Genomic DNA, 12,059 nt, shown 5'->3' on the forward strand with positions numbered 1-12,059 from the left:
GGGCAAGGGGAACACTTAATTATATACTTTGATTTTTAAAGCTTTTTCTTCAAGCTGAATAGACTTGCAAAATGAGCATAAAATATCTTTCAAATAAGATAATGTGCCATAAAACCAAATTCATTATTATCTTTATTTTTAAAATTATAAGTTATTGTTTTTCCCTTTCCATCAAACTAAATAACTTTTTTATTCTACCTGCTGAATATGTCTTCAGCGTTTCGCCCTGTCCTCATCTCCTGCTACTGCCTATTCCTCTTCTCTGTGGCATTCTCCCTTCCCGTCTCTCCTAACATGCCAGTAAGGCATCCATCCTATATGCGACCTGGGTGCCATTTTTCTTTAGAAGACACAAATGAAGTTAAAGAATGCTGCTCTGATTTCGGATACTTTCTCACTAGAAGAGCCAACATGGAAAGAACATGTTTTGGGAAAGAGAGGCTAGGAAATATAACTATGCCAGATATGAAAATAAAAGAATAGTAATTAATTTCAAGGAGCTAATGGCAACCAGAAGTATAGCAACTGCCATATATACCACAAGAAGACAAAAAAAATAGAGAAGATGTAACAAGATAGTAAGAGAGGGAAGGGGGTACAAATGATTTCATTGTGGCTCTGTTTAAAAGGAGACACACGCCAAGCAATGCCTATGAGACAAGGTTCATGATGAACTCTAGCAGCATTCACCCGTATTTTTCTCTCCTATGGCATTTATTAATTCCTACTTCATACATTCAATTCTCCACCAAGTATGCTAGCAATTATTATTACAATACACCTAGAAAAAGTACCACAGTAAATGTCATTAATGTAACCTTAGGTGGTGAAGTCAATATCCAATATTGAACAAATATTTGGGTCTATAAATGATATCGACACCTCTCCCTCCCCCCTCCTCCTTGGCTTTGACCCTGGTCTTCCCAGTACCTGAGGGTCTCCCTCAGCCCCCCCACCTTTCCCCAGTGCAGTTTCAGAGCCACCTGCAAAGGGCCTTTGCCGTGAAGACATAAGCAAGCTGGAAAGTGGGGCTGATGCTGAGGCTGCAGCTGCTTAGAAAAAAGTCTTTCCCCTTCCCAAAACACACCTGCTCAAACTGCTCGTCAGCACTTACTCTGTAACTGGTTAATCGGCCAAGAGATAGTTAAATGTCGACTATATTTATGTATACCGATCTCCCTATAACAATATAAAGTCTTCTGGAGAGATCCCCTCTCATTCAGATGTGCATGCGACCTCGAGTTGTATAAATAACTATGATCAGAAAAGTGAATTAATAGAATCACTAATCCAATCAAATGTCAAAACTGAAATAAGAGACCATTAAATGGCGAAAGCAGTAGAGCATAAGGTGTCTTTGGAAATCTGTGGCAAGCTTTGGCATGGCCCCAAGCCTCTATAAGCTATCCTGCCTCAAGCCACCTCTATAACCAATACTTCAAACAGAAATAGCGTGCTTCGTAGGCAAATGAAACCTCTAATGCCAAAATTAATGCCAGTAAGTAACATAACTTTAAAGGGGATTGAACATTTACTACTTCTTAATATTTAATGCCCAGAAATGTACTAGTAAAAAGAACTATTTATTGGGTGTTTATTGCACACCCAATAACATTTAATTCTCATGCCAAGCCGATGAGTAACACACTCAGACACCACATAGCCAGACCAGGTTTGCTGGACTCACACCTCTTTAACCTCTTTGCTCTGGAACCTATGCTAGCCTCATAAGCCCAGGTAAGCCAAGCTTACAATATCAAATTTGACAAGACTTAAAACAGAGAGGTTTTAAATTGTTTTAGTTAATAATAATAACAATATAATAAAAAATGGACTGGCAACCATGCACAGAACTAAATCTGATTCTTTATATTATATAAACTAGCCTCAATGCAAAGACATGCTTCAATTATTCATGATAACAAAATATTTTAACTAAAAAGAATTCCCAACAACATATAATCACTAGCTATCCAATAAACAGTTTCATAGTATGCACCATATAAAACAAACAAAAAACACACAAATAACCTTAGGGCTGTCTATAAATCACTCAATAAATATTTATACTTTAAAGGTGACTATAGCAATCTCCAATTATTCTGTTTAATATTGGCCAAATCTTTTTATATAACAGATATAAAAATACCAATAAGTTAAGATTTGTATATGTTCCTGTATGGATAATAGGATAAAAAATATAATTAATAGGACAAAACAAGATGCCTCCAAATCTAAAGAAGTGAACTTAATAACTTCCTTGTGTAAGGATGATTTACTCACATGAATTTTAGAGTTATTAACTGATAAATCTTAGAGACTGCCTTCCATCTGCCACTGTGTATTCTGGAGACCAGGATGACTTGCTTGGGTTTTGATTTCTGTGCATGGAAGTGGTGCCTAATTTTGATCTAGTCTGTGCCCCACACTTGCAGAAAGAAAATCAATAATTTCCAAGATAATTCACAAGACATTTTGGAGAAAATTCCAATTATATCAACAATCACTTACCTAAGAGAAATGTGCACATAGCTAATTACATCTTTCAGGAAGCCCGTAGACTTATGTGGGACCATCTCTAGCTATTTGAATAAATAGTACCTTCCTTTGGTGTCTTCAAGGTCACCTGCCATTATTATGTTAATTCAAACACTTGTTATGAGAACTAATTGGGGAGTATGACAAAAATTCAATATAGTTTGTTTGCAAAGCATCCGTCCCAAAGCTCAAGTCTTTTCAAATGCTTAAGAAGAGAATGCCATACAAAGCTAATGTGATCTAAAATTGTTTTAAACAAAGTAAGATTTGTTTCCTTCATGCTGAAGGGTAGACAACTCTTTAACCCATACAAAACCCTAAAAGCAATAGAGAGGGGTAATTGCATTGTGAATGCCAGTTCTACCCACCGTGGTGACTCATGACCTGGCCCGCAGCCTCCATGCTGACATTCTGGAGATAGTTGTGGCAGCGTTCCTTGTGCTCCTCCAGTGAACTGCGCTGCTTGTAGCTTCGTCCACAGTAGTTGCACTTGTGAGGTTTACCCACTGCAAAGAGACGTCAAGATTAGTGTGCTGCCAGTCTCGCCCAAAGCAAAATTAATAGCTAACTTCTGGTGGTGTGGAGGAAGCATTTATAGGCTTTTCAGACTTAAATCTCTTCCTCCTCCACACTCTTAGATAATAAAATCTCCACCAAGACTAAAAGACAGAAAGAAGATAAGGCAGATCGTGCCTTCGGCGATAGGGGAAAGACTGAATCAAATTCATGCTCTGACTGTATGCTACATGATCAGTCTTCAAATTATCTGACTCTAACACTAACAGTGACTCTTACACAATTCTCTCAGCTTTGACTCATTCACAAGACAAATCAGGAATGCCCTAGATACATGACGAGAATTATCTTTTATTTTATTTTTTTGGGTGGTGGTGGTAAGGACAGAGAATCTTACTGAAGAAAACTAGAATGTGACAACTCAAAATGTCATTGTTTAATGAGAAAATTATTCATGGGTACCAAGAAGACTAAAAGGAATTCAAGTGATGAGAAAAAGCACAGATAAAAGCAAGGTTTCTCTTTTCTTTCCACCTTGGTTAATAGCTATTCACACATGCAAAACTTTACAGCAGATAAAGCGTATTCTCCCACATCACCACTGTTCTTATATTACCAAGAATTAACCTACTAGGCGCTTTCGGTCTGGATTAACAATAAGCACGGAAGCCCTCACACGGTTAGTTATACAATGATAGTAAGTAATGTTTTCCAACACACTTCACATTCAGGAAGTAACTGATTTCCTAATAGCCAGAGAGCCGTATTTCAGTATACCTGGTAAAATACTGTGATGACCACTTAAAAATAAACAAAAACACTTTACAATATTGATTAAGAGGAAAAAAACACATTTATGGAAAGAGGCATGTTTTAATGTATGACTATTCACCTGGATGTCACAGAGCACTTTGATTTTCGGTTTTGAATAGTAAGGGGGGAAAAACATATGTCCCCAGGTGGTCTGTGCCTCGGCCTTCAGTAGTACAGGCTGTGAGTCAGGTCAGGAGTGTTCTTTGACTCCCATAGCAATTACTTTGTTTTGCCCACACGACCGACACTCCTTTTCATGGCCAAAATAGAGCATTCCTGAGCCCAGCCACCTTAACGCACCAACGCTAGACACTGGTTATAAGTGGGGTCAAGATACTGTAACAAGGCAAGATACTCATAGGTAGATAGAAGTTGCATTGTGCTGATTTTTGTTTTAAACAAAGCCTTTAGATTGCATTTGAGATACACATAAACTAAACTAAGTTGTTTCATTATTATACTTTTTTTTGGTAAACTATCTTAAATAAACGAGAGTTTCTAAGGCATGATTACTCATTTCTAAAAATACTAGCCAAAGTAACTTCTATTATTCAGAACCGAGGATTTCTGAGAAGTGAAAACCAGGTAGCTGTGTATATCGTGAAGAATTGGTGTCACTGTGTAAGAGTTATTAAAAAATACAAGAAAATGCTTTCAGTAAAAAAATATTTCATGCAAATAATACAAATATATCTACATGTAATTATATTCCAAGACAAGGGGCTACACATAACAAAATGCCTTTGTTTGCTGTAACTAATACTCAGCTTTGGGCTCTTTAGTGCTGTTTCTTTAGAAATAAGTGAGGGATTTGTATGGAGAAAGTCTATCAAGCAATTAATACTTATTAAGCATATGCACTGAAATTAGTTGTCCACTATAAACTAGTTCTGTCATCTTATTCTTCCTCTTCATTATTCCTATCGCACTGCATCCTATGATACCTGTGTTCCTGTGAACATAACCTACTATACTTCCCCTTATTTAAATAAGCAAACTTGATACCTTCTCACCTTAACTAAAATGTACTTCCTTTTTACTCCCCCTGGCTCACGATCCTCTATAAACTCCCAATACACCTGACAAGGAGAAAAAGATGACACTTTATACTGCTCTCAAGACTCACTTTATTACTCCCCTCATGTCTGAGGTCTACCCGTTTGCTTTACTTCAGCTCCTCCCATTTTGTCCTGGGCTTTAAAATGTCACTCTTGTGCTAGCCGGTTTGGCTCAGTGGATAGAGTGTCAGCCTGTAGACCAAAGGGTTCCAGGGTTCAATTTCAGTCAAGGGCACATACATTGGTTGCAGGCTCCTCCCTGGTCCAGGCCTTGGTCAGAGTGTGTGCAGGAGGCAACCAATTGATGTGTTTCTCTCACATCAATATTTCTGTATTTCCCTCTCTCCCTAAAAATCAATGGAAAAACATCCTCAGGTGAGGATTAAAAAAACACAAAAAACAAAACACAAACTAAAACATCACTCTTGTCTGGCCAGCATGGTTCAGTGGTTGACTGATGAACCAGGAGGTCATGGTTCCATTCCTGATCAGGGTACATGCCCAGGTTGTGGGTTCGATCCCTGGTATGAGACGTACCGGAGGCAGCCGATCAATGATCCTCTTTAACCAATGTTGTTTCTCTCTCTCTCCCCATCTCCCTTCTTCTCTGAAATCAATAGAGGATATTTAAAAATAAATAAAACATCTCTCATTCCTCTTCATCCCATCTTTGTTCTTGTTGAGTCCAAGGAATGAGAGTAAACTTTTCTAAAAACAGTAACCCCACGTTTCCTAAGTCTTCAACTGCACCCCACTCCAGCAATCCCCGTACCGGGTGACAGGTTGGACTCTGACAGCTCATAACTATTTTACCTGCAGATTTGCTTTGGAAATGCTCCACCTTTCCCCTCTCATTTGCTATGCACTGATGAAGAGCTTACTGTGCACCAACACTGTGATGAGGCTGGGTTGTAAAATGGAGAACAAATCTCAAGGTGGCTATCCTCATGCAACTGACAGCTGGCTGAGGGAGGTGGGCATTTAGAAAATACACAATATATTACAAATTGCGGTAGATTCTGCAGAACAAGAGAATGCTGTGCTGGTCTAACATAAGGAACTTGATTTAGTCTGCAAAGGCTGCGCAGGGAGGTCTTCCTGAGGTAGGAGCATTTAGGCTGATAACTGAAGAATAAGCAGAAGCGAGATAATGGGGGAAGAGGGTGGAGTGGAAGAGAGGCCCTGTTTCAGAATTTCCCGGAACTGCCTTCATCTCTTTCTATTTGCTCTCACATTTTTAGCACCTTCAAAGTCTAGATCATGCCCTTACAGGTCTTTTGAACACTATTTTCAAACATCATTAAGGATCCCTGCCAAATCTAATGGCACTACTACCTCCACAAGACCATTTCCTGTCATCTCTTTGATATTTCTTAAAAATCATGTCCATGAAAATATGTTTAGTATTTATTCTCTACATATGATGAGTTTATCAGTGCAATGCTTACTTATAAACTTATGAATTAACATGTAAACATGTATACTAATTGAAGAGGACCAGTATTTTGCTACTTTCATTTTTATAAATATTATTATACATTCTCCCCAGCTGTAACATCTTCATTCTGATATTACTGAAGCATTTTAAAAAGTCATCAATAGCCCGAATCACTAAGTAGAGTGGACCTGAATCAATCCTAAGTCTGCCTAATTTCTTGGTCCTTATAAACTTGTGTGTTTCTTGAATCTCCTGTTTTATTTAGTGTCTGGGATCAGATGTTGTGGGCTTCTCAACCTCTTCCTTCCGGGTGTCCCCAAAAATGCATACACACACTTCAAATAATTATAAAGGCAGTGTTTATTAAAGTACCTTTCATTTTCAACATTGAGCTATCAGCTGTTAAAGTGTGTATACATATTTTGGGGACACCCTGGATATGAATCTCTAGATTTTGTTTCCAGTAGTCTCTTTTCCCTGGAGATCAAACCCTCATTTCTGTGAAACATCCACATTATGCCTGGAATAATTTCCCATAGTTGTGAGCTCCCACTTGTCATTTAAACCTTTTTAAAAATGATCGTGGTGACCCCAAAGACATAGTTCTCTCCTCTGTGTTTTCACAGCATTGTATTCATACATATGCTAATTGCTTTGTAATTATCCATTGGGTAACTATTTATTTCCCTGATCCAAACAATGAGCTCTCATAGGCACAGGGGTCATGTTTTACCCAATTGTGAATTGATAGTGCTTAAGGCAGTTATTAAGCATAGGAGATACTCAATATGTATTTGCTGAATGACTGTACTTGAAACTCCAAATACCTTCTAAGTACTGCCTCATGCATATTCCTCTGAAATCTAAAATTCCACATATCCATTTTAAAATTGTCTTTATTGATGTATAATTTACATAAAATAAAATCCACCCACTTGAAGTGTATTTTCAAGGAGTTTAGAGTGTATAGTTGTGTAACCACCACCACAACTAAAATATAGAACCTTTCTGTCACTCTATAAAAAAATCTCTCTTGCTCCTTTGCACCAATTCCCTTCCCCACACTCAGTCCATGGCAACCACAGTTCTGCTTCTGTCACTACAGTTTTGCCTTTTAAGGATTTCACATAAACTGAATCAGGCAGTATGTAGCATTTTGTGTCTGGCTTGCTTCGCTCAACATAATGATTTTGAGATTCATCCATGGTGTTGCACGTATTGATAGTTGGTTACTTTTTTATTGCTGAGCAGTATTTCATCATATGAATATACCACAGTTTGCTTATTTATTCATTAGCTTGGGTTGATTCTTGTTTATGGCTATTAGGAATAAAGCTTCTACTAACATTTGCAGGCAAGCCTGTATATTCATTTCTTTCAATTGCGGGGTCATATGGTAGGTATCTGATTAACTTCATAACCAACTGCCTGTTTTCCAAAATGGCTATATCACTGTGCATCTCCTCAAGCAGTATGTATATTAGAGTTAACAATATTCCAACATGGCATTGCCAATCTTTGTATTTTATTTTACCTGTTCCAGCGGGTATGTAGTGGTACAAAATGGTGTTCTTGTGTTGTCCTAATATCTCATGAGACTAATCGTTTGCCATTCACATTTCACGTATTTTATTTGGTGAATTATCTGTTCAAATCTTTTGCCTTTTTTTACTATGCTATTTCTAATTTTATTATTAAGTTTCAAGAGTTCTTTACTTATTCTACATACAAGTCTTTCATTAGGTATATACTTTGCAAATAGTTTCTATAAGTGTGTTTTGCTTTTTTATTTTTGAGTTTCTGTTTTAATTTTGAATAAGTCCAATTTATCAATATTTTCTTCAGTGTTTTGTGTTTCTTTGTGCTCTATGCAAGAGACCTTTGCCTAACCAAATGTCAGGATAATTTCCTCCTTTGTTTTCTCCTAGAAGTTGTATGTTTAGCTCTTATATTTAGGTCTCTGATTCATTTCAACTTAATTTTTGTATATGATGTAAGGTAAAGTCGATTGTTCTAGCTCCTCTTATAGAAATTATCTTTTCTTTCTTTAAATTATCTCAGTACCTTTGTTGAAAATCAATTGATCATATATTTTTGCATATATTTCTGGACTCTCCATCCCACTTCATTAATCTCTATGTGTATTCTTTACCACAAAGTAGTCTTACAGTTAGTCCTCCTAAGTAATGTAGTCATCCAACTTTGTTTTTTTCAAAATTATTTTGGCTATTTTAGGTCTTTTGTACTTCCAAATAGTTTTTTGAATCAGTTTGTCAATTTCTACAAAAATGGCTGGCTGCTAGGATTTTTATTGGGATTACATTGAACCAATAGGCCAAAATTCAGGAGAATTAACATCTTAATAGTACTGAATTGTTTAAACCAGGGGTCCTCAAACTTTTTAAACAGGGGGCCAGTTCACTGTCCCTCAGACCGTTGGAGGGCAGGACTATAGTTTAAAAAAAAAACTATGAACAAATTCCTATGCACACTGCACATATCTTATTTTGAAGTAAAAAAAACAAAACGGGAACAAATACAGTATTTGTATTTGCATGTGGCCCGCGGGCCGTAGTTTGAGGACCCCTGGTTTAAACAATGATCATGCTATTATTACAACATTCACTTAGGCCTTCTTTAATTTTTCTCAGCAGTTTTGAAATTTTTCTTGCATATACAGAAATAAATATAAAGCTATTCAGAGTATTTCTATTTGAGGAAGCATCAATGATTTCTATGTTTCAATGAATTCCTATAGTATACTTCCAATGGTTATAGGTGTTTTAGTGATGCCCCATTTTCATTTCTGATATTGGTAAACTGAGTGTTCCCTATTAGTATTGATTAATCCTGTCTAGAGGTTTATCCATTTTATTGATCTTTTCACAGGTTCAGTCTTTGATTTCATGATTTTTTTTCTATTATTTTGTCTTCTCTTTCATTGACCTCAGCCTTTATCATTCTTATTTTACACACTCTAGATTAAATTTGCTTTCCTTTTGTAATTTCTTAAGAAGGGGGCTTAATTAGTTTGATTGAGATCTCTGCTTTTCTAATTAAACACTTAATACTACACATTTCCATCCAAATACCACTTCTATTTTCATGTTCACGTTTTCCTTTATATTCTTAAACATATGGAGTATATTTACAGTAGCTGTTTTATCAACTTTGTGTGCTATTTTCATCATTTGGTAATTTCTAGGTCTGTTTCTATTGATTTATTTTTCTGCTGATTATGGGTAATATCTTCCATCTTCTTTGCATATTTGTTAATTTTTAAATGAGATTCTGGATATTGTGAATTTTACTTCAGTGGGTTCTAAATTTCTTTAATTTGTTGTATCTCTTTAAAGTGTATTTTTTCTGCTATGCTGTTACATTTCTTGCAATCATTTTGATCCTTTTGATATTTGCTCTGATGCTTTAAGACAGATCCAGAGCATGCTTTAATATAAAGGTTAATTTAGCCCCAGTACTAAGATAATAAACTTCTGAAGACTTTACTCGATGCCCTACATGTTACAAAATCTTTCCATACTGGCTGGTGATAATTAACTATTCCTAGTCCTGCATAAACTCCAGGAATTGTTTGACCTTATGCTTTCTGGTGTTTCTGTTCCTAAGCAGTTTCCTCATACATGTAAGTACATAACTGTCTTGCAAAAGATTTAAGGGGCACTCTGCACAACTCCAGAGCTTTTTCTGTGCAGCTACTTCCTGTCTGATACTCTGCCTCCCACACTCTAAGCATATAGGTCTCCCTGGATTCCTCAAGTCAGCAACTGCCTGCTCTGTTTGGGTTTGCTGGTCCTGGACTGTGGCCTGGAAACTGCCTCCCAGAAGGAAGCTGGGGGTAATCATAGAACTCACCAGCTTCGCTTTCTTCTCTCCTGGGTCACAGTCCCACAGTGGCTATTGTTCGATGTCTAAATGTCACTGAATATACTTTGTCTGGTATTCTAGCTGTTCAAGGCAGGAGGGTTAATCTGATCCCAAATATTTCATTGTGATTGGAAGCAAAAGCTATATTGTTTAATTATTTAATACCAAGAAAGTCACACTAAATTTGTAAGTTATCCACACAGTTCAGGTAACTGAAATAAAGTTTCTTAAAAATATAATTCTAAGAATATGTAACACTAAAGATTCTAAGACATAGAAGATAACAGGGTCAGTGTTCCCAATTATCTCAAAGTTAACTTACAGTCTCTTCTTTGACATATTGTACCTCACAAAATCCAACATCTGTACCTCACTAAAAAAGGAAGAACTACCAGCATAATCTGTCAGAGATGTAGTTGCAGATTGCTGACCTGAGTAATGAATTGTACATTGAAGATGACATAAAGAAAATGTGACAATCCTGAAGACTATTCAATTAAAAAGATTTGCTAGCATTAACTAGGATTATCTCCATCCGTCATTATAAGGAATTAAAAAATAAGAAATACCTGCTCCTATACTCCTAAGAACTCCATATACCTACCCAAAAGGAAAAATATTTTTAAAAAACCATAAAGAATTTTAAAGCAGGAATGTTTACCATAAATTCATAGGGAGTTATGAAGATAAATAGCACAACCATGTCTTGTTCACTTATATTTTCTTGAAATATGTGACTTCAAGAGTTATCCTAGTGAAACCTACAAAAAAAATTACAATTGCACTAATATCGGTGGTAAATGTTTTATCCTTTATATAGATATATAAAGCACATCTATATAAAGAAAATATATTTACCATTTACATATTTACCATAACACATATAGAATCAGCAACAGAGCAGTATACATATATCACATTCATTTTTCTTTAATACCATTAAATGCACTCACTTTCCTTTATATACTTACTAGAGGCCCAGTGCATGAAAATTCGTGCACTCGGGGGAAGGGGGGGGCACAGTGTGGGTCCCTCAGCCCGGCCTGCACCCTCTCAAGCTGCTGTCTGGCCTCCGTCTGGCCTCCCTCTGTGGGCAGGCCTGAGCCCCTGCAAGTGGCCACCCCTCCTCTCCCGCCGCCAACACTGGTGGCCTCCCTTTGAGGGAGGTGACCCTGGCGGGCTGATCTGGGGATGGTGCTGGCTAGTGGGTGGCCGGCCCCGCCCCCCCCAAGGCCCCTCTGCCAGCTAGTAAGTGGCTGGCCCCGTCCCCCCAAGGCCCCTCTGCCGCTGGTCACCAGCTGGTTGCCACCACCCCCTGATTGCCATCCCCTCCCTATGCCCACTGGCATGTGCCTTGGTTGGCCTGGCGCCACCTGCTCGCCAGCCCTGCCCCCTGCCAACTGGTTGTTCCACCATTTGGTTGATTTGCATATTATGCTTTTATTATATAGGATAATGCAAAAAATGGAAACTTGGATATCTGATAGTACTTGGCAGTTGCTTACAGAATTATAAATTAATCTGAAGAAAGAGGAGCACTGAAATGTGTAAACGACATTTAACTTTTTGCTGTTTTTAGTACCCATAAGTCATACTTTGTCTGAGTTAGTGATCTGTTGTTTTATTGTATGAACCCACTATATAATTTTGATGTTCTTGATCACTATTGTTATACTGCTGCCTCAAAAAAGGTTTTGCCAATTCATATTCATCCCATTAGCATTCACCACCTTCTAACATACTACACAATTTACTTACTTATTATGTTTGCTGTTGATTGCCTATCTCCCTTCATTAGAATGTAAGTTCTA

At 37.3% G+C, this 12,059-nt stretch overlaps 1 protein-coding gene across 13 annotated transcripts in view; it reads right to left on the reverse strand.

Moving 5' to 3' along the window:
• IKZF2 (IKAROS family zinc finger 2) overlaps positions 1–12,059 on the reverse strand; it is a 145,276-nt gene that overhangs the window by 16,504 nt on the left and 116,713 nt on the right. For all 13 annotated transcript variants that reach the window (XM_014462378.2, XM_023760948.1, XM_023760931.1 and 10 more), the window contains one exon: positions 2,907–3,044. In XM_014462378.2, coding sequence (XP_014317864.1) covers positions 2,907–3,044 — 138 coding nt within the window. The remainder of the gene's footprint in view (positions 1–2,906; positions 3,045–12,059) is intronic.

The sequence above is a fragment of the Myotis lucifugus genome, unplaced genomic scaffold (assembly GCF_000147115.1).
Source record: "Myotis lucifugus unplaced genomic scaffold, Myoluc2.0 scaffold_3, whole genome shotgun sequence".
NCBI classification, from domain to species: Eukaryota; Metazoa; Chordata; class Mammalia; order Chiroptera; family Vespertilionidae; genus Myotis; species Myotis lucifugus.